General features: G+C 53.8%; 2 protein-coding genes across 6 annotated transcripts in view; one reads left to right on the top strand and one right to left on the bottom strand.

Moving 5' to 3' along the window:
• VSIR (V-set immunoregulatory receptor) overlaps positions 1-26,513 on the top strand; it is a 32,009-nt gene extending 5,496 nt beyond the window's left edge. Inside the window, exons 2-7 of the mRNA XM_061405823.1 lie at positions 5,806-6,231; positions 7,062-7,118; positions 13,134-13,241; positions 17,119-17,146; positions 18,456-18,652; positions 18,817-26,513. Of these exons, the coding sequence (XP_061261807.1) occupies positions 5,806-6,231; positions 7,062-7,118; positions 13,134-13,241; positions 17,119-17,146; positions 18,456-18,652; positions 18,817-18,854 (854 nt within the window). The 3' untranslated portion in view covers positions 18,855-26,513. The remainder of the gene's footprint in view (positions 1-5,805; positions 6,232-7,061; positions 7,119-13,133; positions 13,242-17,118; positions 17,147-18,455; positions 18,653-18,816) is intronic.
• The window catches only part of LOC133240634 (cadherin-23), an 82,224-nt gene that overhangs the window by 48,500 nt on the left and 5,949 nt on the right, over positions 1-27,775 (bottom strand). The gene's annotated exons all lie outside the window — the stretch shown is intronic.

The following is a 27,775-nucleotide window of genomic DNA, read 5'->3' as shown; positions in this document are numbered from 1 at the left end:
GGAGGTGTGCTGGCCAGCAGCCTCCAGCCCCAGAGGCACGATGCTTTCCCAAGGTGCTGGAAGTGCCACTTCCTCCCATAGAGCCTGGCTTCCCCTTCCTAGACTCCTTGGTCTGATGTGAATGGACATTTCCTGCAGGAGGAGGTATCAATAAACACATCTGAGATGCCCTTTGTCCTCACCAGCTACAGAGGCCCACGGGCGGACCTGCCAGCTTTGGGGCCTCAGCCCCTTGCCCTGGAGCTACTTCCTGGAGCTTAGCGCTGGAATCAGGACCAGTCCTGATTGGTCCTTACTTCTGTTGCCCTCTGTGCTCTGCATCTTGATAAAGACAGAGCCTGGCCTTTCCTTACACCCTCATGGACTGCCCTGGCAGGGTCCATGTGGGGTCCGCTGTGAGGGTGAGGACCTGGCCTTTTGCATCTAGCACAGGGCCAGCAATAGCAGGCCACGAGTAACTGTTTACTTACAACCCCTAGCAGCGAGACAGAGTCTAGCTGTTTGGGTGGGGCCTTCTAGGCCTGACTAATTGAACCAGGGACCCACCTCCAAAGGCTGGGGTGTTGCCTTGGTGACTGTGGGCTAAGTTCATGCCTGGTCAGAGAAAATATACAGGCCTGTTTACATGCCCTCCCCCCCACCCCCACACCCATCCCATGCACACCCCCAGGATTTCACGAGGTGCCTGCTTGCGGGGGAAAGGGGTCACACAAACTAGCATCTTGAGATGAAGCCAAACAAGAACATTCCCTTAGACTAAAAGAGAAGCTTTTACAAGAGGCTCAGCCCCTCTGTGGCTGAGGGTCCCATTGCTAGAAAGTGGCAGAAGCAGGACTGAATTCTGAGTGGAAGTCCCTTAAGGAACTCTGCACCCCCATGGCCTCTCTGCATTGGGCCTGGCTCAAGTTTGGACCTTAGTAAATATTTGTGGAATGAAAGAATGATGTTTTTGCTTTGGGTCTGAGGCAGAGCAAGGATGATTACGTGGAGAGCGCAGAAGTCAACTGGAGGTCAGTCAGTTCACTCTGAGAAGCTAGAGGATGAAGTGTTAGCCCCACCCGCTGGAGGGGTGGAGGGCTCTTCCTGTCTGCAGCATTGTCTTGTCCAAGGTGTGGGCCTCTGCTCAGCCACGTAGGGCTGTGTGGCCTTGGGCAAATCGCTTCACCTCTCTGGTTCTATTTCTTCTTCTTTAAAATGGGCATAATAAGACCTACATCAGAGGTTATGAGAATTAAATGAGTGTGAAGTGCTCAGCAAGTCCTAACATGTAAGAAGTGCTCATAAATGCCTGTGATCATCTTCGTATTGTTGCCCATTCTTGTCACCCTTCTCTGCCCTGAAGAAAGACAGCCTTGCTCACCTGTCGCAGGGTTTCAGAATTGGAAGGTGGCTAGGAATGTGGAGAGTCTCTCAAGATAGGATAAAGAAAGGGAGGCCCAGAGAAGGATGGGACCTGCCCAAGGCACACAGTAAGGGCATGGCTAAGTGGGGACTGGGGCCCAGGGATCTGCCCACCCAGGCTAGTGTTTTAATCCTAGACCTAAAATTACCCCAGAGTCACAGCATTCTTCCTGCAGGTGCTTCTGAAAACTCACCCAGCAGCAGGGTGGGGGTGGGGCTGGGCCCTAAAAACAGCACAATGATGGATGGTTCCCACCCAGGCACAGGTTCAGCCTAGGGCCTGGGGCCTTTTCCTGTTCCACATGCTCTCGGCCACCCTGGAGCCAGGGGCCTTCCTCCCTAGTCTCCGACAATGCCCCAGGTGTCCAAAAGGATCTGCTCCTTACAATAAGCAACATCCTCTGGTCAAATAATTATAATTCCAGCTGGGCTATTTATAGCCCCTGGTAACACACATGTGTATGTGCAGTCGTGGAAGGCAGGGGGCACGTGTGTAGTTTTCCCTAACACCGTGCCCTTGAGAGTCCACCTAAGGACAGGCTGCCCCTGGCCTTATCCTGGTTGGAGTCTCAAACACAACAAACAAGATGTTTTCTCTCCCCCAGGACAAGTCCTGTGAACATCTGGCCCACCGATCCAGTGCGTTTGCTGGAACTGAATACTCTCTCCCACACCCAAACCTAAAGCCCAGTGTAGCTTCTCCTTTTTCTAAAAGGGGAAGAGGGCCTTCTGGGGTGCTTGGGGTGTTAGGAATTGAGCAATGACCCTCCCCAGCTCTGTCTCTGAACCCCAGTTCTGTGTTCCCCTGTGAGTCTGCAAAGAAACTGCCTCTTGGGCTGAAAAGCCCTTCCCCACTGCTTTTCTGGGGAATGCTGTGGTCCCTAACACCATTGCTTGGACCAGGGAAGCTGTGGGCTGGTGCCCCATTGGAGGCCCTGCTGCTTGCTCCCACCCTGCCCCATCACCCTGTGCTCACGGACACCTATCCTGCTCACAAGCTAGCCTCATCTTGCCTACATACTCGCCCCACCCCATCCACACCTCTGTCCACTTGATAGTCCCCACCCTGCTCGGCTCTGTGCTCACTTCTTGCTTCTGCTTCCACTCACCCAGACCTGTGGCCCTGGCCTCCACTCACCCCATCCACTGAGCCAGTCTCCCCCTAGCCCCCAAGGTGTGCATGCTTCTGCCAGTACTGCTGGATCTGGATTCGGCTCACACCCTTGGGGGTAGTTTTAGGGCTAAAGATAATGCTGGGGAAAGGGAAAATGGGGTATCAGTTGGGAGAAGTGCTGGTGGGAGCTGTGACATGGCCAGCTGGGGAAAAGGGGGAGCACAGGGCAGAGCTAATCCAGGCCCACTCTCTGGGTGGGTCTATATTCTTCCTCAGAGGGCCCTTTCTGTGACTACTTCCCACTTTCATTTATTGGCACAGCCATAATTCAGTAGCTTGGTTTCCGCTGGGGGCCTTGGGTGGATCACTTTCTCTCTGAGCCTGACTGTTATATCTGTAGGACAGTGGCTTGGGGAGTGGAATGCCTCCCTGGTTAGACACCAAGGAGCCCACTCGCGGACCAGAAACTCAAATGTCCATGGGACACTGATGGCAAGACAGTGAAGCAGACTAGGGGGAAACATTGGGGAGAGGTGGAGACTGCGGCCAGCTAGAACACCAATGCCCCGTGGGAAGAGGAGGCTGCTACTCTCAGTTCCAGTTGACAAGTGCCTCATAGGAAAGCTGTGTGTGCTTGCGCTCAGCTGCGTCCAGCTCTTTGCGACCCCCATGGACTGTAGCCCACTATGCTCCTCTGTTTGTGGAATTTTCCGGGCAAGAGTACTAAAGCGGGTTGCCATTTCCTACTCCAGGGGATCTTCCTGACCCAGGGATCAAGCCCAGGTCTCTTGTGTCTCCTGCATTAGCGGACAGATTCTTTACCACCATCTGGAAAGCTGGGTTTAGTGTTAATGTTCTGATTTTCAAAGAGAAGCTGGAAGTCAGAATTTTCGTATCAAATTCTTGGTCTGTAAAATTTGGCAATCTCAAAAAAAAAAGTAAAATACTTTGAGGTTCAAGTAAAATATATTTGAAGGCTGAATATGGCCTGTGGGCTGCCAAATTCTGAAATTTTTTCTTTTAGTACAGGGTCTAAGTGCTTGGGTTTAATTCTGACTCTGGTATTTTCCCTGTGAACTTCAGTGAGTTATTTCACATCTCTGCGCCTCAGTTTCCTCATTGGTGAGACAGGAATAAAAATAACACCTGCCTTACTGGGTTGCTGGCCATGCCCATCCTATTTATTATTCTTCTAGTCCTAACTAGATCCTTCTTTACCTGAAGAACCCATGCTTCAGGTTTTGAGTTTATACCCTCCAGAACTTCAGGCAAACCACTTTCCCTTTCTTGACATCTATATTTCTCCCTGAAAAGGAGATGAGCATCTTGACTAAAGTTCTGAACTAAAGCTCTGAAGTCTTTGCTCACCTCGGCAATGACTTTCCAAAAATCTGGGATTCCTAGAAATGGCTCCCTCTCACACGCAGGTGCCGGGAGTGGGAGGCTCTGGTGCGTATCTGTCCTTTTTACCCTCTGGGGCTTAAAACTCCACCCTTGCAGCCATATTCTTTGGGGGAAATGTCTTTGCTGCCTCCTCACACTCTGCTTGAAATATGCAAGCATGCCAAGATTGGGCCACAGCTGTTACCAGTCATTCACACTTTGGTGAGAAAGAATTCAAAGCAGGCTTCTCTGTTCTATTTTCACTCCTAAGAAATGTCTTTTGAATTGCAGAAATGACTTAGAGACCTATCTAGCTCCCAGGTATCAAGCTCCAACTTTCAGAGCATTTCACGTAAATTATCTGTAGTTTTGCCTCAACTCTGGCAGGGAGCTGTTCCACTTCTGTGTTTTACAGCGAGGCATCTGAGGCTCAGAGTCCATGTAACTCTTAGCTATTGGACTCCTTTGCAGGCTGAGCCAATTCCAAAGCTCCAGCGGCTGCCTCTCTCCTGACTGGGCCAGGCTTTCAGCTCCTCTGGGTAGGGGTAGGGAGACAGGCTGTAAAACAAGGAAGGGGCGTCTGGAAAGAAGCGGCATTATTATCTTGGGTTCAGGCAATGGCAATGGAAGGGGCATATCCATTTGGATCCTGTACATATTTCCAAACCCTCCTTCCCTGTCGGCCCACAACCACCCCGAGATGCAAAATGAAATGAAAACATCGTTAATGTCTAGTAACTACAGCTATCGCTCCAATGTCTGCAGAGGGCATGAGAGCTCATGTAGTGTGTTCTCCTCTTTCTGTCCTCTCACAAGCCCACTGTAGCTAATATTTTCCTCACTGCACACACGAGGAAACTGTGGCTCACAGCTAGACAGAATTTTCTGTTAAAGGGCCAGTGCTTTGGGAGGTCAACATGGTTACATGCTGGGAGATGGGGGCAGGGTAAAGAGGACCAGGGGATGGCTTCATTTGCTTATTGAAGCAAAATGAATGAGAAAAACGTGTCTAAGAAGACCGGGTGGCAGGCAGGCGCCTGGATGAGATGACCTTCTCTTCACACCTGTCCTTGCCCCTGAGACACCTTGGGTATTCCTGCTTTACCGCCTTCCATGTGCTGGGCTCCTGTCTGTCCATCAACCCCAAAGACTCTCCTTCCTTTAAGAAGTCTCCTGACTATCCCCAGGAAGGTCACGTCCTCTTTCCTTCAAGTGCCCCGAAGGCTGGCGCGGCTTTGCCCTTTGTCCTGTGGGGTTACTTTGTCAGGATGTAGGACTTGTCTACCCAGCTAGGCCATAAGCTCCCAAGGGAGGCTCTGTCTTCAGCATCCAGGTGAGATAGAGCTCCTGGCACAGGCCTTACATGGGCAGATGCTGTGTTAGTGCTCGCTGATGAGGGGGGTGCGGGGCAGGCTGGCCCCAGGAGTGGCAATAGATGCCGATGGCCCCCAGAGGGGTGGTCCAGGGTAAGGGGCTGCTGTTCCCAAACTGCCTTCTGCTTCTCCCACCTGATGTGCTGAGCACAGGAACTGCAAGTGCCAGGGGCCAGGTCTGGGCAGAGCCATGGTGCCTGCAGTGAAGGGACGGGAGCTGGGGTGAGCGCACATGTCCCTGGGAGAGGGACACCGCAGGCCCGGCCCGCCCTGCTGCCTGCCTGGTGTCTCGCCTATGCCTCATCCAGCTTTACCTGGGGAGGCTCCTGTGGCTCCTCCCACACAGCCTGGAGGGAGCCGGGTTCATGAGCAAAAGAAGAAGCTGAGGCTTGGGGAGGTCAGCTGACTGGCCCTGAGCTTGTGGCTGGGGAACCCACATCTTTGAAGCCCCAGGCAGAGGTTCTTCCCTACTCGGGTGGGTACTGGGAGTGTTGCCGGCTCAGGTGGGTGACAGGCTCTCGTCTCTCTGAGCAGACCTGGTGACAGCGTTCAAGATTGCCACGCCCTACTCCCTGTACGTGTGTCCCGAGGGGCAGAACGTCACCCTCACCTGCAGGCTCTTGGGCCCCCTGGCCAAAGGGCATGACGTGACCTTCTACAAGACCTGGTACCGCAGCTCGCGGGGCGAGGTGCAGGTCTGCTCAGAGCGCCGGCCCATCCGCAACCTCACGTTCCAGGACCTCCACCTGCACCACAGTAGCCACCAGGCCAACACCAGCCAGGATCTGGCCCAGCGCTACGGGCTGGAGTCGGCCTCTGACCACCATGGCAACTTCACCATCACCATGCGCAACCTGACGCTGCTGGACGGCGGCCTCTACTGCTGCCTGGTGGTGGAGATCAGGCACCACCACTCGGAGCAGCGGCTCTTCGGAGCCATGGAGCTGCAGGTGCAGAGAGGTGAGCCCCTCCTCTGTGGGGCGGCCGGGGGCGGCTGTCACTGTGGGGATGGTGTCTGAGCTTGTCTGGGAGGATGAGCAGAGGACTGAGTGACTGGTGGGGGGTGGCGCTGTGTGCCTGGTGGTGTGACACTGTGCTGGGGGCTGTCTGATTCTGTATGGCTGGCACTCCAGGGGTGGTGGATGGGATGTGAGGATGTGGAGCTGTGAACACCTCTTTCTGGGTCGCTGGGTGTGATGGAGAGAAAGGGCATACAGGGCTCTGTTTATGACAGTGGGGTTTTTTAATGGGAGAGAGTATAGGGACTAGTGGAGAAGGAAATGGGAACCCACTGCAGTATTCTTGCCTGGGAGATCCTATGGATAGAGGAGCCTGGCGGGCTACAGTCCATGGGGTTGCAAAGTGTAGGACACGACTGAGTGACTAAGCATATGAACCTGGGCTGGGAGTGTGTCTGCTCACGACAATTCCAGGGCTGTGATATATGACCTGCACTGTGAGTTAGGAGTGTGTGTGTGTGTGTGTGTGTAGATGAGATGACAAGGGGCAGTAGACTAGATAGAGGTGTGGGTGTGGGCAGGTAGCCACACACCCATGGGGGTGTCGTGGTGATGGGCAGGGCTTGCCTGGCTGTGCAGTGAAAATATGCCTCCGTGTGAGTGTGTGTGTATGTGTGTGTGTGTGTGTGTGTGTGTGTAGCTGGGCCAGCATTGCCAAGGGGACATGAGCAAAGGTATCTGTGACAGGAGCAGGGCATACCAGCCTGAACAAGTCTTCCTGGCCGCCAGGGTCTGAAACCCACTTAATGACCCTTCTCTCTGCTCCCACAGGCAAAGAAACACTATCTAAGTGCATCGCGTACCCACCCTCTTCCAACGAGAGTGAAAGTAAGGAACCACCTCTTGGCTCCTCTGGATTCTCTGTTCTTCTCTGTCCTCACCCTGGACCCAGACCTCATTCTGAACTCTGACCTCATCACCCCAAGCCCACAGAATCCCATTCCTCCTCTTTTGCTGCTGCTCCTCTCTTTTGCTTCCTCCTTCACCTGAGCCATTGGGCTGCAGGCCCCAGAAGCCCATGCCCCTTCTAAGGCCTGAAGCTTGAGGAAGCTGGCTTCTGAGTCCTACCCCTGACTCTTGGGTGAGGCTGTGCCCTGGCAGTGACCTTGGGCCAAGTGCCCCCATGACAGATACTGGGTGCCACAGGCTGCCGAGCTTGTTTTCAGTGGGGACCGCTCCCCTGCCACATGGGAAGGAGGGCGGTGTGTGTGTGGGTCCTCCTGGCTTGGACTCAACCTTGTTCTATGTGTGTGGAGAGGGCTGAGGGAGAGGCTGAGGCAGGGGAACAGAACGACCTTTCCTAAAGCTCCTGCTATATCTCAGGCACTGTGCTAAGTCCTTCTAAGCATTGGTATCTCAATGGCTTCTTACAAGAACCCTGCAAAGTAGGTGTCACCAACTTCGTGGCACACTCGTGGAAACAGAGGCCCAGAGAGGTGACATTACTGGCCTCAATTCACACATCCGACAAGGGAAGTCAGCTGGCACTGTACTCACCCCACCTTCTGGAGGTGAAGTGCGCACAGCTGGGGAAGGAGATTGGATGCACAGGGTGGTGGGTGGCAGTCAGCCCCCAGGTGTTTGCCCAGAGGTGCCCATGGAGGGCAGGGGCATTGCTCCGAGGGATGCCTGGGCACTAGCAGTCCAGGTGAGAATACCCAGCAGCTTGGAGACAGCAAAGGGGAGATGTCTTAGGGGTGCCCCCTCTTCTGACAGGAGGCGTTCTTGGCTTCCTCAGCCTTCTATTAGTATTTGTTGGGCATCCAGTCCGGACCAGTTCCTGCCTAGGTCCTGGAGACACGAAAGTGCAGGCCTTCTCCCTGCCCTCCAGGACATCCATCACAGCTGAAGCCAGGAAGCTCAGCCACAGCCAAGCCCCCACTCAAAGGCCATGGTGACTTTCTATTCAAACTACTCTTTTTTTTTTGAAACAACAAACAGACTAGCCAGGAATAAAATTAGAACACACTTTTGGTCTGAGCCAGACCCACATGGAACTAAGAAACGAAGAACAAGCCTCTTCGCCTGCACACCACAGAGCTCATGTGTGGCCTCGCACCAAGCTGCTGCCTTCCTCACTTCCTCCACTGGTGGCTCCCTGGGGAGGGTGGAGAGCCCCCTCCCCCCACACCCCGGCAGCCCCTTCCTGCCCATGCAGCAGCCTCACGACTGTGTGCGCACACACGTGCTGTGCACAGGACAGGGAAAGCCTCACCGGGTGGGTCCATGAGTGTTCACTTCCCCATCACCCCTTCCACTATGAGCAACCCCCCAGTCCCACTTCTGCCTCAAGGGGCTCCTGCAGAACAACTCTGCCACTGCCCCCATTTCACAGATGGAGAAACTGAGGTTCAGATGGATGGAGTGAGTGGTTCTTAGTCTCCCAGAGCCAAGAGGAGAAGCCAGAGCAACCTGGTTCTCAGTGTGCAAACCCGGCCTGAGTACTGGAGCCCTCCCCTCTGAAAGTCATTCATTTTCAGAAAAGCACTCTCGTTCTGAAAGTCAGCTGTCTTGGAGACAGTGACAAGAGATGCCAGAGGGGACAGTGTCAGAGAAACCAGGTGTGAAATGGAGAGGGAGTGGCGACCTGGGTCATTTTTCTTGCTCTAGACTCGAGAGCCGCAGCTGCTGGAGTTAAGGGAACAGAAGTCGCCTGGGAAGTTCCAGGAGTCTGACTGATAAGAGCCCAAGGGTGAGGCAGAACTTGACTGCTAAGAGTAGGTCAGGCTTCCTTTGCTGGGCACCTCGACTCTCAGGTTTTGACATAGTCCTTCCTCTCCAGTTCACGGGATGTGCAGCCTCACTCTGCTCCCTGCTTCCCTGAACTACTGTCTGCAGGGAATTGGCTTCTTAATGGCCACAGGCACATGTTCGCTTCTGTCCCAGTTGTCAAGGGCAGGGGTAAAGCATCAATCTGAAAGCCTCTTAAAGGCTGGAGTCCCCTTTCAGAATCTGGGTTCTGGAGGTCTGGAGACGACAGCCGTGAGGAGTCTTGGCACTAAGGTGGAAGGCGTCTCAGATGAAAAGAAACCCAGCTGTACTTTGGGGTGGGATGTGAGTGCTTTGACAGTGCTTCTGTTCGCTGGGTACCATGTCCACTGAGCAATGGGAGCACGCGTGTCCCTTTCCAACTCACAGGGAGGCACCCCGTGTTATCAAAGGTGCTGAGTCAGGGATCAAAGACTGAATGCCCACAGGGCCAGGGAGCTGGTGGGGGAGACGGTATGGAGAAGCAGAGACTGGTGAAAACCCAGCTGCCAGTTTGTACATGCAGTTCCAACTGGCATACGCCAGGAGAGGGGCCCAGGGTTGCCAGAATCACTAAATTTTCAATCAAAGTCAGAAGTCCAGATTTTACTTGAGCTCTCAATTTTAAACTGTTGGCAACTAATAAAAAAAAAAAAGCTAAATACCAAGCTGGCCATATATGCAACTTGAGTCTATTCTAATGAAAGGCAGTGTGGTGAAGTGGTTAAGAGCACAGATCCTGAAATCAGTCAAGTTGCTGAACCTCCCTGTGCCTTGGTCATTTCATCTGTAAAATGGAGATATGGTTTATGTATACTTTTAAGGTTGTTCTGAGGCTAAAATTGGAGAAGGCAATGGCACCCCACTCCAGTACTCTTGCCTGGAAAATCCCATGGAAGGAGGAGCCTAGTAGGCTGCAGTCCATGGGGTCGCTAGAGTCGCACACGACTGAGCGACTTCACTTTCACTTTTCACTTTCATGCATTGGAGAAGGAAATGGCAACCCACTCCAGTGTTCTTGCCTGGAGAATCCCAGGGACGGGGAGCCTGGTGGGCTGCCGTCTATGGGGTCGCACAGATTTGGACACGACTGAAGCGACTTAGCAGCAGCAGCAGCAGAGCTACAATGAGGTACTCTGTGTAAAGAAAGCACTAAGAACCATGCCTGGCACAGAGTAAGTGCTGTGTATGTGTTGGCTATTATTACTTCTAATGTGCAGTTCTAGGCCTGGCTTCCCAAATCATCTCACCCATTCCCCTGTACCAAGGCAGGATGGCAAGTAGGTGGCAGTGGACGGTGGGCGCACATCCTGTTTTCTAACAGTCTGAAACATTCGCCTGGTGATCCATGTGCGTAGGGGGTCCCAGGGCTGACTGCTGGGTCCTGCCCTCTGCTGCCACTTACCTTTGGAAAGACCCCAGTCCCTGCTATAAGACTGGGGCTCCACAGCCAGCCTTGGTACCAGATCAGTTAATGATGCTTCCAGCCAAGAAGCTCTGTGAGTTTTCCTTCTCTAACTGCAGTCCATGGGGTTGCAAAGAGTTGGACATGACTTAGCGACTGAACAGTAACAATAGCAGCAAACTGCAGCCCCAGTCTCCTAATGTCTTGGGGGAGTAGGAAGGTAGGTGTATGAAATCCTCTGAAGGCCCACATCAGCTTGAGGCGGCTGGGGAGGTGATGAGAGAGGAGTGTGATGAGGAAGCTGGTACCGAAGGAGCCCGGGAGCCCCGAGCTGCTGAGGGGCTGTGGTTTTTCACCGAACCTGCGCCAGGAGGCTGGACAGCTCATCTCCCTGAGAAGCAACCTCTCCACCCCACAGCACAGCAGGATGTATGGTTTCATCCAGCCCCCTCCCTGGAACCAGACAGTCCTAGCGAACTCCCTCCTCCATAAACACCCTCGGGGTACTGACAGGCCCTGGACAAAGCCTTGCTGAGCAGGCTGAGCCCCTTCTATCCCACCCCGCTCTGTAAGGGCCTGGCACACTGCTTGGTGCTGGCTGGGCAGCTGCCTCCGCCAATGCCTGATCACCTCCTCAGCATGAGCCTGCCTCTGGATGGCTACAGGACCAGACCTCTCCCCAACTCTGCCCCAGGTACTGGCCACACATGGGGGGTGGGGTGGGGAGCTGTGGCGAGGCTGCGCTCTGCAGAGGAGCCCATGGTCTCCGAGGGCAGCTGGTCCACAAAGCTCTGCCTAAACTCTGCTCCCTGGGCCTAGCCTCAACTCCCAGCCTAGGCTGTAAAGAAACCAAGACCTGATCCCCTAGAGGGGCCAAAGAGAGGGAGTCTTTGCTTGGGGACCGGAGTCAGGAGAGAGGTTGGGCCAAGATGCTCAGTGGTCAGTGACTGACTACACCATACGCTGCTTAGTGCCAGTCTGGAGGAAACCTGCTTTGATGACCAGAAAAGGGTGCTTTGTAGCCGGCTTCTCAGTGCCCACAATAAGGTCCTGTGATGGGGTTCAGAGATACTCAGATGTCTGAATTAGAAAATGTTTTACTTTCAGTACTCTGCATCAAAGCGCAGCCTCGCTAAGGTACGTGGGGAGCCTGCTTTAATGTGGAGCCGCACTCGCTTTGTAACAGCACAGCAACTGTCCCTGTACCAGCGGGTACTTCTAACGCACCCGAAAACAGCTTTTTCTCTTCCGAGGTCTGAACAAACCCTCTGAAAGCTTGTTTACACTGTCGGGTTGTTCAGTAATACAAAGAGATAAAAAACAAGCTTTTATACCCAAGTAAGTAGTGCAAAGGCAACAAGGAGCCCGTTCACCTTCCCAAAGCTGGGGCCAAGCTGACACTGTGACAAGGTATACTACCCCATTGGTTTTTTGTCAGAGGGAAGGGCTAAAATTGGGAAGGAAAACCATTTATGCTGGTTGTGGTTCTGAGGGCACGACTGTTCCCAGCTAAACTCCTGGAGTCAGCAGATGGACTCAAATAAAACCTCCCATGCCATGGATGGGACCATGAAGTGGTACAACTGTTTGTTTTTTTTTTTTTTTCAGGACAATTTAGCAATAGCCTAAAAAAAAATACACATACTCTTTGGCTCAGCACTTTCACTACTAGGTTTTATGTACTGATGTATTTGCCTGAGTGAGCAAAGATGCCTACACAAGTTCATTGCTACATTATTAGTTCTGCTGAAAAATGGAAGCAACCTACATACCCACCAGTAGGGGAATGTTTCAATAAACTTAGGTGAGACCCGTGATAAGCCCTAGGCAGAATGAGCTAGATCTCTGTGCCAATACAGAGAGGTGTCCAAGCTGTGCTCAGTGGGAAAAGCAGTTGTCACATGTTCCCATATATGCTGTACATGTGGAGAATGTATCTAGATTATGTCTTGGGAGGGGGCCCAGGTACAGGCGGAGGAAGAAAATGTTGAATTAAAAAAAAAAAACTTGTAAATTTGTGTGCGTGTAATTTCGAAAGCTTAAAAAATTTAAATTGGACAAGGACTCACATTTCCCTAGGTCTTGCCCCAAGATGTCTCCCTGTGAACTGTACATGTGAGATGACTTTCAGAGGCCCTGTCCTGGAGCCAAGGGGTCTCTCAGGGGATAAAGAGGGCTTTTCATTCATTTATTTTTCACTGTGATAGAACATACATAACATAAAATTGCCAGTGTAACCTTTTTTAAGAGTACAACTCAGTGGCATTCATTATATTCTCAGTGTTGTGTAGTTATTACCACTCATCTGTTTTCACATGTTTTTTTATCTCTCGGGCTTCTTTCAACCTTGAACTCTGTGACATGGGGTCTGTGAAGGGCCTGCTCTCCTCTTCAGGGAGCAACCAGTGGCCCAGGTGGTTGAGATGTTTCCTGCAGGCTGTGATAAGGCCCCTTCTCTTTCTCCCCTGTAGCTGCCTCAGCTGTAAGCGCCTGGCCTGATTTCTGGGTGCTCTGGCCCTCTTGGGGTTCCCAGACCTTCCACGCCTCTGCAGGGCACTTCGGGTCTAGCTGTGGGGCCTGGGTAAAGATGGGTCCCCGTGTTGCTGGGCCTTCCCTCTCTGGGCTTCAGTTTCCCTCAGGAGGAGTAATGGGAGTGGGGCCTCACCTTGGCTGCCTCTCTGTCCATTCAGGCATCACGGCTGCTGCTCTGGCTACGAGCGCCTGCATCGTGGGTATTCTCTGCCTCCCCCTCATCCTGCTCCTGGTCTACAAGCAAAGGCAGGTGGCCTCCAACCGCCGTGAGTATCCCCCTCTGCCTGGGCTAGGTGGGGTGTGAGTGACCTGCCCCAGAGTCCCGCTCAGCCACAGGGAAGAGCCAAGGCAAAAGGCTGATCCAGTTCTGCACTTTAAGAGATAAGAGCTGGGCTCCGTGGTGGAGAGGAGGGGACCCACTGGCCCCTGGCAGTGCTGGCTTGATACTCAACAGGGATCTGTTGAATGAATGAGCAGTCATATGGAGTAGCTGAAACTGGTTTATGAAAGTGCTGCCACCCAGAGATTGTTGGGGGACCTGCTTTAACATATAGGTGGGTTTGTCTTTGTAGCAACAGTTGGGACAAAATGACCTTTGGATTATCAGAACTGGGAGGGATCTTCGAGATAACTCGATTCAACTCTTTCCTTTTACAGGTCACAAACCTAAGATCAGCAGGGTTAAATAACTAACTAAATGTTATAAAACTTAGTGAGTAAGACTCAGACTCAACGCTTTTCAACTCAGTGGTTTTCAGGGAGCATAGTTCCACCGCACAATAAAAACACTCCGCATGAGCATCGTAGCTGAGGACCCCTAACTAGCAGGATTGCTGGGCCAGGTACCATGCCCAGACTGCTATGTACATTCTCTCATGTGCTCCTCCTAACAGAGTCTAGTCCTACTATTGGCTCCGTTTTAAAGCTGGGCAAACTGAGGCACAGAGCAGCTAAGGAGCTCCCTCAAGGAACCACTTATGAGCACGGAGTGGAGCCAGGTTTCCAGTTGTGAGGCCTTTTCACTTGTCTCTTCGGGTGACAGTGCCCCTTTCCCTTCCTTCGACTCCACCCACGAGCCTCGGCCAGCCTCAGTCCTCCTGGAGCAGGAGGGCGGGGGCCCTTGCCTGGCCTCCCCCACCTCTTCCCGCACCGCCCCCCACCCCTGCTGTCTGCAGCAGGAGGTAACTGAGGGGGGCTTTGGCTGGACTGGAACAACTGGACGCCCCTCTGCCCCTCTTCAGTGGGTCACTCTCCCCCGCTGCTCAGGAGGCCCTTATACCTCTCACAAAGGCTACCACAGTTTATCTACACAAACACCCCAGGGTTGGGGCTGGGGCTGGGGTGGGGGAAGGTGAAGGGGTCTGGAGCAGAAAGAGGAACCCAGGAGATGAACCAGGGAGAGGCATGGCTGCAGAGCCACCCTCAGCTCCTGCTCATCGGTGGAGTGCTTCCACGGAGGTGGGGGAGGGACGAGCAGGGGCCGTGCTCAGGCAGGCTTGGCTCCCAGCAAAAGAGGGGCTTTCTGTCCCCTCTTACTCCAGACCATAGGTCTGCCTCCATCAGGGAACAGGAAACTGAAAGTGAAGTCGCTCAGTCGTGTCTGACTCTTTGTGACCCCACAGACTATAGCCTATCAGGCTTCTCTGTCCATGGGGTTTTCCAGGCAAGAATACTGGAGTGGGTTGCCATTTCTTTCCCCAGAGGATCTTCTTGACCCAGGAACTGAACCCAGGTCTCCTGCATTGCTTTACCCTCTGAGCCACCAGGGAAGCCCCCAGGAACTGGGAAAACAAATTCCCGGCAGAGGTGGGCGCGGGGCGGGGGAGGGGCACTGCTGATCCTCACGGGGCCCCCAGGGTTGGGCCAGGGCTCCGCCTGTGTCCCAGGCTGGAGGAAGGAAAACCAGGGAGGGGACACCCCCAGGCCGGAACGCTGTGGACATGTCCTGAGGACACGGGCAGCCTGGGGTCAGCCCCCAGTACCTCCTGCTGCAGGTGCTGGGAGACCTGCAGACTGAGGGCTTCACAGTGAAAGGGACAGATGAGCTGGGTGCTGAAAAACTACAGTGAAAGAAAGCTCGAGGGGTGCGGTGGGGCAGCCAGGGCTATGCCATGACCAAAGGCGAGCACGCCTTCTGAGACTCTAAACAAATTCCGTTTTCACAATGGACAACCACTTCATAGCATCTTATCCCCAGATTTAACACATGCAGTAACATGAAGGTATCAGTCATTTATCTCCTAATAAAAGTATTTTTGAGGCTAGTCCTCTGTCCTCTCCAAAAAAAGACTTATACAGTTGAAGGTTTAGAGACAGACACACGAGATGCCAGAGGGACAATTCTAGAGAAACCAGGTATGAGATGGAGAGTGAGTCATTTTTCTTGATCCAGATTCCAGAGAAGCAGCTGATGGGATTATGGCAACAGAAGTCACTTGGGACATGGCAGGAGTGTGGCCCCAGGGTAGAGGCTGAGTGGCCTGGAGCAGGGGTGGCAGGTCAGAGATGGAATGGATAGGACTATGTGTGGTGTGCTCCAGGCAGGGTGCTGCCACGAGAGCTGGGCACGGAGGGAGTGCTCGGGAGTAAGCCACACTCAGGAAGAAGAGAAAGAGCAAGGCTTGGGAAATTAAATTAAATTAAATTAAAAGATGCTTGCTCCTTAGAAGAAAAGCTATGACAAACCTAGACAGCGTATCAAAAAGCAGAGATACTGCTTTGCCGACAAAGGTCTGTCTAGTCAAAGCTATGGTTTTTCCAGTAGTCATGTATGGATGTGAGAGTTGGACCATAAAGAGGGCTGAACGTCGAAGAACTGATGCTTTTGAACTGTGGTGCTGGAGAAGACTCTTGAGAGTCCCTTGGACAGCAAGGAGATCAAACCAGTCAATCCTAAAGGAAATCAGTCCTGAATATTCATTGCAAGGACTGATGCTGAAGCTGAAGCTCCAATACTTTGGCCACCTGATGTGAAGAACTGACTCACTGGAAAAGGCCCTGATGCTGGGAAAGAATGAAGGCAGGAGAAGGATGACAGACGATGAGACAGTTGGATGGCATCACTGACTCGATGGACATGAGTTTGAGCAAGCTCTGGGAGATAGTGAAGGACAGGGAAGCCTGGCGTGCTGCAGTCCATGGGGTCGCAGAGTCGGATACGACTGAGGACTGAGCAACAGCAACAGGTGTTGCGAGCACTGAGGAAGGCAGTGTGCTACAGAGGCCAACGGGCATGGTGGCCTCCCTAGTATCAGGCAGACTCGGTTTCTTCAAGGGCAGAGGAGACGATGAGCTGAGGGAAGGCCGAGGCCTGCAGGAAGCCCCACACAGAGTCGCCCTGGTAAACAAGAAGCCATGATTCCGATACCGCGGAGATTTCAGGAACTTGTATGCAACTTCCCGTGGGTATTCTGTTGCTGTGCCCCTCCCCCACCACTTGTTTCCCCATCGTAATGTGCAGCAAAACTCTTAAAAAAACAAGATGGATCTGTGGGAGTACGTGGGGAGCTGCAAGAAAGAGGGAAGTTGGGGTAGCTGCATCTGGTTGGTGGCTGGTTTGTGGGATGGGGAACCTCCACAGTGGGGCAGGGTGGCAGCAGCTTGACTGCAGGGTAGAGAGTGGTAGTGTGGCTGAGAACTGATGAAGTCTCAGGCCCTCTAGGGTTCCTCTGAGAGATGTTGACCCTATTAGGCAATGCAGAAGACAGAACAGAGGGGATCAGGAACTCTAATTAGGAACTGACCTTGCAACACTCCTGCCCAGTAAATCATGGCTGACGACCAGAACGTGACAAATGGCCACACAGGAAGCAACAGTTCAGGAGCCAGGCCTCTGGTTGATCCCGAATGCCTAACATCACCACCGCTGCCTTTGGTTTCGTAGCTGCCCCACACGCTTGTCAAATGCATCCCGAGTTTAATTTATCATGGGTCAACACGGGCTGCTGAGCAAGGCCCCACCTGCTGGGTAGACACACAGCACTGCCCTCCGGCTTCTTGAGGGAGCAGAAGCAGGATCCGGGGCCAAGCACAGCCCTGCCCAGGTTCACTCCCATTCCCGAGGGGTGTCTGCCAGCGAGGGCCAGGATGCTGTCTGGGAAAGCCTTCCCTCTGTGACCAGCTGCTCTGTCTGTCTGCCCCTAGGTGCCCAGGAACTGGTGCGGATGGACAGGTAAGGCCCACGGAGACCTTCCTGAGGACACTTGCCACAACTGTGCCGTCCCACTCAAAGTCTGGCAGGCTCTCTCCTTGCCTTCCCTGGGCTGTGGTCTCTGCTGGGCAGTATCTATCTACACCCAGCTTCTTATACAGCAGTTAATGCGGAAAGGGTTGGGGGAACTTTATAGCCAGGCCAGACTGATTCTCCTGACTCCACTCCACTAGGTTCTTTCCCCCTCTCCTCTCTGGTCACTGCTTATATCACAGTGGGGCTGAGAACACAGACGTGGGCTTCCTGGTCCTCCCTGTGCTCTGGGCCAGCTGTCAGGAAGGAGGTATGTCTGTGCAGTAGGGCCCCGGTTTAGCTGCCTGACACAGCTGGTTAGAAGAGCATTTGCCATCTGCCATCTGTGCCGACTGGCTGTTTGCCCTGCCACCCCGCACCCAGCTGGCTGGCTCCAATGCTGCTTGGATGAACGATGCACCCACCCTTGGGCCTCAGTGGTCAGCTGGGGTGGGGAAGGGGAGGAAGCAGCTGAACCCGTGCAGACCCTGAAACATGCAAAAGAGGTCAGCACACGTGGAGCTGAGGCCCCAAGGAGTGCAGGGCACCCCAAGGAGAAAGCAGTCAGGCCACAAGGGCAGAGGCTGACCTAGCTCAGACGTGGTGGTGGTGGGGAGGGCAGCTTGGGGATGGAGTGGATGGGGAGTGTGTGTGGTGTGCCCTGGGCAGGAAGCTGGCATGGGGCCTGGCACGGAGGGCGTGCTTGGGAACACGCCATGCTCAAGAACTTGCCCCCAGTACATGTAACACCAAATTCAGAGCTTCTCCCTGGTGTCTGAAAGGGATAATATTTAAGACAGGTCACAGGAAGTCCTAGCTAGATCCTGCTAGAATCTCAAAATTAGAGCGGTCCTCAGAGGTTGTCCCACTCTGAGGGAGGAAGAAGGTCTGCCTTTAGCTCAAGACAAGCTGTGGGGACAACCAGTCCTAAGGCCATTAATTCTACTGACCAAAGAGAGACTTGTGCCCTGATTCCTGAGGCCAGTGTCCTGGAGCCACTCTTACCTGGGGCTTCCTTCCTGGGCCTGGGGGCAGATGGTCAGATGCCCTCAGCTCAGAGCAGGTGGAGAGTGCAGCCCAGCTTTTCCTCCCTGGCCCTGGAGCCTCCCTTCCTGCTAGGAGGTGCTGCTGAGGCCTGGGTGGGAAGGCAGGTGAGGGGAAGGATGGGGAGATGAGGGGAAAGAAGTGAGGCAGGCCAGGCGGGAGGTCAGAGGCCTAGCCCAGGCAGCACGCATGACCTTCTATCCTGCTTCTCCAGCAACAACATTCAAGGAATTGAAAACCCTGGCTTTGAGACCTCTCCACCTTCCCATGGGATGCTGGAGGCCAAGCCCAGGCAGGCCCTGTCCTACATGGCCCAGCGGCAGCCTTCTGAGTCTGGGCGGCACCTGCTCTCTGAGCCCAACACTCCTCTGTCTCCACCCGGCCCCGGGGAGGTCTTCTTTCCCTCCCTAGGTGAGTGCTTCTCTTCCCTCACAGCGCTGTGACCCGCAGTATACCGGCCTCACTCCCCACCTCCCTGGGAATCCTCACAGCCTCAGGGTGTGGGGTTGTGGGGGGGGGGGGTGATGACGGATAGAGGAGCCCCGCCTTCACTCTGCTTCTCCTTTATTTTGCAGACCCTGTCCCTGATTCCCCAAATTCTGAGGCCGTCTAAACCAGCTGGGGGCCCATGGGAAGTTGTGGCTGGGCCTGGGGCAGGGGCATTTGAGCCAGGGCTGGCCTTCTGACTGGTCACTTTGGCCCTGGTTTCTTCCCTCCAAGCTGTAAAGTCAGACTCTTTGAAATACCCCTGATGACCAGACCTTCCACCTCTCTGGATGGCAGAAGGGAGAAGGTGTTGGACAGTCCAGCCCCTCTCTCAAGGACGGTGAGAGGCTGGGATTCCACCCTAGGGACCTGAAATTCACCAGCTATCGATACCAGATGACCTCCGTTCTCGAAGTCCCAGGACTGCCAGCTCCCGTGGCAGCCTCTCTCTCTGGGACATAAGCCCTGGGACCTGAGACCCATGCGCCCTGGGCAGACCTCCCAGTGCCACCCTCCAGGCCTGAGACACAGGATAAGATGTGGAGAGACTTCCCACTGCAGTGGGCCTGGCTCCCCACTCCCGCCTGAGACTGCTCATCCATCAGACTCACTCTTTGTAATCATGAGGCTCTGGGGCTAGGCCTGCCTGACCTGGCTGCCTTCTAACCAGCAGACTCTCTGAGGGGCTATCAATTGGTTAAATAAATCTGGGGTTCCCACGGCCTGTACTCTGGGTCCCCAGAATGCACTGGCCGGAAGCCCCAAAACGGGAAGTACGCCCTGGGGCACGGTGACCACTGTGAGCCAACTGGCATCTTGGGCAATGGGAGCCAGGTCAGAGGTTGTATTGCAGCCCGCCATAGGTGGGAGTGGAGGGAGAGTGGGCTGGCGGGGGGTGGGGGCCTGCTGGGAAGGTTCAGAGGAGAGGGCTCCTCCCTGCTCTCCCTGTGGTCAAGAGAGCTGGTGACCACATAATGTACTGCCCGAACTATGACTACTTTTCAGTGTGAAGAGGGGGTGCTATTAAAAACTACGTGGGTGACAGTGTAAAAACCCCATGGATAGATTCTAAGAGCTGGGTTGAAATCCCTACTCTGCTTCCGAGGTGCCTGAGGCCCAGGGAGCCCTCCACCCCTACCCCCAGTCTTCGAGGACCTCTGTTCCAGTCACTCTGCACTGAGCCATCAGGGCAGCAGGACCCTGTTGGGTGGGAGGAGCGGCGTGTCCACAGCAAGTCTGGGCCTGCTCTGCCCTAGACCCTCTGCTCCCATCTCCTGCTTTAGGCATGACCGGGTTTGTCTTTATATACAAATAGGAGGGAATTCTTTGTGGAATTTCAATTAAAGAGCTTTAAAGCGCGGAGAGGAGTGGGGAGGGATCTCTGTGCCCTGTGGGGTGAATATGGGTGGTGGGGCCATTTGAGCTAGACAGGCACCGCGGGCACTGCACTGTGGAGGGTGTCATTTCAAGTGGGCATTCGTCTGCCAGCAGCCTATGCTGGCTCTGCTGAGCCAGGCCTGGGTGCTGAGAGCCCGGGCTTCTGGCCAGGATAAGGGCCCAGCAGGCAGGGAGACGCCCCTCTCCTGCACCTGGAGCCAGGGAGCTCCCTTCTCAGGTCCAAGGCTGTAGGCCAGCATGGGCCCTGAGCTGTACAGGGGGCTTGCAGGAGAGCGTGAGCGTGTGGGCCTTGGGCCTCAAGACTGCACTGACACCTCCAGTGGCCAGAACACTGAACCCTGGCTCCTGCTTTGTCCCTGGGGGTCTACTCCTGTTTTCTTTGCTGCTGTGGACACTTAGTGCCAGCTGCCACAAAAAGAGGGTCTGTCTTCACAGCTTGTGGGGTCCCAGGGGCAGGGATGGGCAAGGTAATACCTGCTGAAGGCAGGGCCAGGCTGCCCCTGAGGCTGAAGGACAAGCCCACAGACTAGATTCCTCATCCCCCAGCTCAGAAAGAATGTTCCCGCCTGTTGGGAAGGCTGGCCTGGCCCAAACCTCAGCTCTGACCTCAAGGCAGAGACAACTTCTAAGAATTTGGCTGCCAGACCCCAGGCCCACCTGCCGCTGTGTGAAGGGAGGAGGCCCCGGAGTAGAAAGACACCACACTTCCTCCCCAGCTTCCTCCTGCGTGGCCTCAAGCTCGTCTCTGGACACTTACTACTGAAGGTATAGCTTCGTGGTTTCCTGTTTTCAGCGAAATTTACTCTGAGCTCCAGTCTCCATCTTCATCCACGACAACACACCCTGTCCCTAGCAACCCTAAAGGCACTCCCCTGCCATCCCGATGCTGTAGGAGAAGGCAGGGTACCCAGGTTGTCTCTCTGTGCTCGCCTCGGGTGGCAGTACCTCTGGAGGTGCCTGTGGGCTGGGGGTGTGGAACAGAGTAGGGGAGCAAGAGCATGGTGCCTGCCTTTAGGGAGCTGGGAGGAGCCCTGGGAGGGAAATTTGTGTTTTTAGGCACTAAGTCATTGTTAAGAGAGGTATCAGGAATTATGGGGCCTGTAATATCTCTTGATGTTCACATTTAATAAAGATCTCCTGCCTTTGTTTCCTGCAAGTGAGAGGCTAAGGGAATGAGATTGGCACTGTCTGAAAACACACTGCAGAGACCACTGGAGATGCTGCTGTTGGGTCAGGTGGGCCCTGCCTGGGAGTCTGTGGTGTTAGACTAGGGTGGGTATGCAGGAACCCCCAGGGGCCCTTCTCAGAAGACCATCCCTGGGGACACTCTGGCTCCTGCCTGGCCAGCGCTCCCTCCTACACGTAGCAACCTGGGACAGAGGAGCTAACGCATCGCCTTCTTCAGGGAGTGCTCTGTGGTGCAGGAATCGGGGGCTGCAGAGGCCTTGTCACCCTCCACCCTGGCTGGGGCACTTCCCTGCCTCCTGGAAGAGGCCTTCTGGGTGTCAGCTAGAGCTGACAGGCCTGGCCTAATTGTGCTGGGGGCTGGGCTAAGATTTGCTCAGGGAACTCGAAGGGAATAACAGTGGCGGAAAGAAGAACTGGGGATGGCAGCCAGAATGCTAGGTGCAAAGTGTGCTTGAGAAGCTGACACTCACAGCTCAGATGAACTGTCCCAGCCCATCAAAAGCTCTGCCTATCCAGTCCTCCACTGGGACTGTACCCGCTGCACGGCTGCCTCTCCTGCATGGCCCCTGTGTCTCCCTAACTGTTTTGGAGGTTAGGGAACTGTTCTGGAGTTCTAGGGCAGGGGTCCCATAACAGCCTGCCCTTTGGACCCTGTTGCAGAGCTGATGACCAAAACGTAGCCATTGGGTGATGGGCTGAAGCACCATGCCAGGGTTCCGTTCTCCGGACCATCAGAGTCGGCAGGGCAACCTCTGACTTTCGACTGGGCCTCGTGGAATCTCCTCAACAGCAATGGTGCCCTGAGCTTTTGCAGGCCAAGGGACATGGGTTTACTTTGTTTTGCAGTTCTGATCTCTTGGTATGGCTTCCTGGGATTCTCAAGTATCAATATAGTTCAATGGGAAAGTGCTGACATCTGCTACCAATGCCTGCCTTGGGCACAGGATAGGGAAGGGCAGTACGTGTTCTGTATCTTTGCGCTTCTGTGATAATGCTCTGGGCTTTCCAAAACACTTTCTCAGCTGTTATGACTTCTTTGGTTCCTACTCACTCTCTCCCCCCACAGAAAACCCTGGAAGGTTTTATTGTTCCATTTAATGCACAGGAAAACTGAGGTTCCAAAAGGTTTGTGTCTTGTCACAATTGAATGTGGAACTGGGACTGAAGCCTGTGCCTCCTGCTTCCCAGCCCTGTGCTCCTTTCTCTGCACTGAGCAAGTCGCCTTACAGGCCAGGACTTGGACTTGCTTACTGTGCATACCGGGCCCGGGGGATGAGCCTGTGCCCACAAGCCCATGGCTCTACTCCTTCCACATCAGTCTTTTCTCTCCCCTTCCGGCCTGGCAGCCCTGAAGCCACAGGACTCCCGGGGGGCATGGCAGCCTGTGCACCCACTTGCTCGTGGGCGGGGAATGGGGAAGGTAGGAACTTGTCTATCCACAGAGCCTCAGGGTCTCCAGGAGGAACTGAGCCAGTTGGATGTGTAGCATTTGAGCAATTGCAGAACATTCTCCAGAAGCAGGGCTACAGGAAGGGCCTGACTTGAATCAGGCTGGGCCAGAGAAGGCCGGCTTACTTGGCGTGCAGCACGGGGAAGGGGCTGGGTTAGCGTTTTCCTGAGCTTGAGCAAGGGGAAGCAGGCTTCATAAACAGCAGCAGGGTCCAAGTTTAATAAACAGAGGCGCCCTTGGCCTTAAAAATACGAGGTGAGCTACAAGAGCTGCATTCCCCACTCACAGACTTTTATGGGGCCATTACTGGCAGCTCTCGTACTAGAAGTGGTGGGAGATGTCCTGTCTTTCTGCAGGTGTCTTCTGCAGGTCCTCACCAGCCCGAGAAGCCAGGGCTGGTTATCTGGGACTGTCTGACCTCTGGCTGTGATTCGTACAGCAGGAAGGTTCCTTCGGGAACCTCCCTCTCCCTATCCCCCTGCCAAGGTGCCTTTGTGGCTGGGGCTCAGCTTCTGACCTCCCAGTTGCCTCCCGTCCTTCCTCCCCGGCCCAGCCCTTCCTCTCGCAGGGGCCTCCTGACGGCCGCTCAGACCCCTCCCCCAAGCCTGGCCGCCCTGCCTGTGGCCTGGAGCGAGGCTGGGGACTGAGGCTGTACGACTTCCCTTGCTGGGTGGTACACCATTGTGTGACCGGCCTGGGCTGGCCCGGATGCCCCGTGCAGCCCAGCTGTTCTGAGCTCTGGGTGATACGGGGCTGAGAGCGGGGTGGGGATGGCCTTGGCTGTTTGTAGGAATGCTCTGCTCTCAGGAAACTAGGGTGGAGGAGAGCCCAGGGAGAAAAGAAGAGACAGAAGGGCTTGCATATAGGATTTCTCTTGGTTTTAGGGAGACTTTGTAGCCAAATCCCACCTTCCTGCTTAGGAAGCCTTATCCTTTAAGACATGGAGGCAAATGCCTTGTCCAGCGCCTTCCCATGGCTCCTGTCTCTGAACTTCTAGCACTCTGTCACATCTGAGGGTTGTCAGGTCTCTGTTACGTGTCTATTTCCCCCCACTAACTGTAGGCTCTGTGAGGGCAGAGCTGTGTCCAACCCATCTCTGACTTACAGGCCTGGCACACATTTAGTGTTGAATGAACGAATGAAATAATGAATTAATAACTCTTACTTGCTCTTGTCCAACAGGAAGGTTGGTCCTGTGCTACCTCAGAGGGCTGGCTTGAACCAGGCAGATAATTGTAGGTGGGAACAAGGGGACTGCATGTGGGTCTGATGGGTGTGTTTAGACAGATGTATCGGAGAAGGCAATGGCACCCCACTCCAGTACTCTTGCCTGGAAAATCCCATGGACGGAGGAGACTGGTGGGCCGCACGCAGTCCATGGGGTCGCTAAGAGTTGGACAAGACTCAGCGACTTCACTTTCACTATTCACTTTCCTGCATTGGAGAAGGAAATGGCAACCCACTCCAGTGTTCTTGCCTGGAGAATCCCGGGGATGTGGGAGCCTCGTGGGCTGCCGTCTATGGGGTTGCACAGAGTTGGACACGACTGAAGCGACTTAGCAGCAGTAGCGGCAGCAGCATGTACCCTGTTAAACCATGGTGGCCTTTCCTGGAACTTTGAGATGGCTGGTCTGAGGCTTCTTGGGGCTCTGGTTGGCCTAGGAGAGGCTGGAATGATGCTACTTCTTCAAACACTCCTCCAGAGGAATCTGCCCAATAGTAGAGAAGGTCCCTTCTCTGGTCACCTTTGGCTTGGGGGCACTCATGACCCTGGAAGCTTCATAGTCCAGATGTGACAGTCTGGTCACTGGCAGCAAATCTTCAAGGGTCCAGCACTCCTTGGAGACAAATGCCAATTCTGGGGAGCTGGGGGCAGTGGCTGTAAGGTTCTAACTTAGCTGGGGCAGGAGGGAGTGAAGGGGATGCCCGAGAAAGCATTGGCACCAGCCTTTGGGGCCTGCTGCAGACAGACATCATGGGGAGGATATGTAGACAGAGAGCCCTGCTCTGGGCTCTAACTGCTGCCCTGGGTCTAGACCACCTGCGGCTCCCTGGACCCGCTCTGGATTATCACTTGCTCTGAGGTCTTTGTTCAGGTTGATGCCCAGATCCAGAATATGCTTCCCCCCTTTGTCGTGCTAACTGTGACCAACCGACTGACAAGACAGCCCAGGGGTCCCCTGCCCCCAGGAAGCCTTCCCCAAGGCCCCATCTACACCTGGGCCTCACTGCCTCCCTTACGTGGCTGCGCTTCACTGTGGCACACTGGCTTCACCTCTGTGTCTCTGGGGCCTGGCACAGAGTGGGTATTCAGGGAATGCCGGCTGACTGAATAACTGCACAAACGCGGTCCAGTGCTAAGTTCTCAGCAGTGCTCCTGCGGTCCCTGCAGTTCCTTACTGTGGTGTTGCCAACAAAATATCAAATCAAAGTGATCTTTTCCCAACATGAAGAAGCAGGAAAAAACTTGAAGGGATGGATTCATTTTGACTTAAAAGTTTTCTCCTAGAAATGCTTCCCCAGCTGGTACTTGATGCTGTTTGTCTATTATGATATTACAGCCCAGGAGCCATAGGCACACATGTACATACACCCCATCCCTGATCTTGGTTGTCCCGAAGTTATTTTCTGGGAGCAGAGTTAGTGATGACCAGGATGAGGAAGGCAGACAAAAGGAGACTGCGTTTCTCACCACCCAAATCCCCACACTCCTACCAGGGAGCCGGAACAGGCTGAGACCTGCTTCAAGGAGGGCTAGGATGCTCTCCCTGTGTGTATGAAGAGGCAGTGCTTGTGGGTCTCCACTGGGCTCGGGTGGATCTCTACAGAGGGTATGGTCAACAGATGAAACTTCTGACCATGGGGACCAGCCCCAAGTTCTGTGGAGACTGCTTGGGGAGTAGCCCACTCATTTTGGGTGGTTAAATGTGGCTAGGGTGATTTCACATTTCTCTAATTCTCATTTCTTCCTGGGACCAAAAGGAAACCAGACGTTGCCTCCCCAACTCAGGGTCTTAGAATATTATGGGTCTCACCTACTGCCTCCTTGGGGAACTCTAGGACTGCGGGGTGTGGGGAAGCATGGGGAGTAGGCGTGAGAATGGTGTGTGCACTGGCCTAGGTCAGGATGCAGAAGAGCAGCATGGCAAATGCTGAGCTGCCCATCTCTTTCTCACTAACAGAGCCCTACTTTTATTTGAGGCAGTGCTATATGTGGCCTCTGAGTAATAAGCCAATCCCAACAATCCTGTCCCTCATTTTTTCCAACCTCCTTACAGCTAGGGTGCCCCTGGGAACCTCTTCTGGCCAATGAGTCACAAGAGAACTCTGGAGAATAATTCCAGAGAATTTTGTGCTTTCCTGATAAAAAGGCAGAAATTGTTGCATGGCTTTTTTTTTTTTTTTTTGGTCATTTTATGCCTTGAATGCTGACATGATGGCTGGAGCTATAGCAACCATGTTGCAACCATAAGGGAAAGGACAAGAAACATCAGCTCTGACATCAGTGAGCACAAAATCAAAGTTTGTAATTCTCTGCGGAATTGCTGTTATGTGATAAAAATGTATTCTCATTTATTTATGAATCCCTATTTGCATTTCTGTGACTTGTAATCAACACATCTTTAAATGCTATTGGAGAGATGACCAAGATGATGATTCACTCTGAAGCTAGGTGCAGGTACAGAGGGGTTGCCACATAAAAAAACTGAGTCCCTCCATGTCTCCACAATAAATGATACCCTACCTGTCCTCCCCTCAGTTAGTTATGTGTGTTCTGTAAATATGTTTCTGTTTGGCTTACTGGGTGTGATTGGTTGAAGTGATTACTATCACCCTGGGGTCTTCAGGATGTGGTTTCCTTGGATTGGCCCAATTCCACCATCCTCCCCAGAGAAACCCCACATAAAAAGCCCAGCCCAGACCTGCTCTGACCCCACAGTCCATAGTGCTACTGCCAAGGAGAGGGGTCTAACAGAGTCACCTTTGGGGGGCAGAAGGATGGAGCTGAGGTCTCATTTACAATCAGGGTGCCTAGGATAAACAGATTACACAAATGTCGCGATGCCTACCCCTCCCTGTATCTACGCTCTGTGCAGTGTGCCTTTGCAGTTCACTCCTTCAAGAGATCAAGTTTATTTCCCCACATCTTGAATCTGGGCTGGTCTTCTGGCTTGCTTTGGCAAACAGAAATGTGGCAGAAGCAGTCATGTTCAGTTCCAAGCCTGGGCCTTATGAGGCCTCGCATGCTTCTGCTCTTTTCCCTGGACTTTTTCTGGCTCCACATGAACCAGCATGGACTAGCCTTCTGGAAGGAGAGAGAGAGGTGGCCCAGTTGCCCTGTTATCCCGGCTGATTGGCAACCAACCCCCAAAAGAACAGCTATCCAACTGACACACACAGCTGCCCACACACACATGTGGGAGCCTAGCTGACAGCAGAACCACAGAACCACCCTCCAGCTAAGCCAGGTCTCAAATGCCAGCCTGAAGAACTGGGGCTAAGTCGATGGTTGTTAATCCCTCTTTGGTTTGGATTTGAATGCAGGAATATTGTGGTGATAAGATAGCTGATACACTCCTCTTCCTCATGGCTTACCAAGCACTTCCACAGACAAGAACTAACTCAATTCCCCACAACCATCTATGAAGCATATATTATCTCTCTTTTATAGATGACAAAACCAGTATTCAGAGAGGTCCTGACTTGCTCACAATCATGCAGCCAGCTCACAGTAGAAATCACACCCAGGCCCATCACCCCACACGGCATCACCATCCAGCCCTGCCGGTCCCACCTCCTTCTCCAACTCTGCAGACTTTGCACACTGCCTTGGGCAGTGGCCCCACCCATTCACACACCAGGCTGGATCACAGACATGAGCCCCGTGACCCAGAAACGTTGCCACAGCATGTTACACCAACACGACGCACGGGAAGAGGCCAGAGGGCACCTTTCCGCATTTGGCACAGAGGCCCACAGATATGCAGCACACTTGGCCGGCGGAGTCAGGC

The sequence above is a fragment of the Bos javanicus genome, chromosome 28, assembly GCF_032452875.1.
Source record: "Bos javanicus breed banteng chromosome 28, ARS-OSU_banteng_1.0, whole genome shotgun sequence".
Taxonomy (NCBI): Eukaryota; Metazoa; Chordata; class Mammalia; order Artiodactyla; family Bovidae; genus Bos; species Bos javanicus.
Note: the sequence above shows the minus strand (reverse complement) of the source record. Positions and strands in the feature narration are given on the sequence as shown.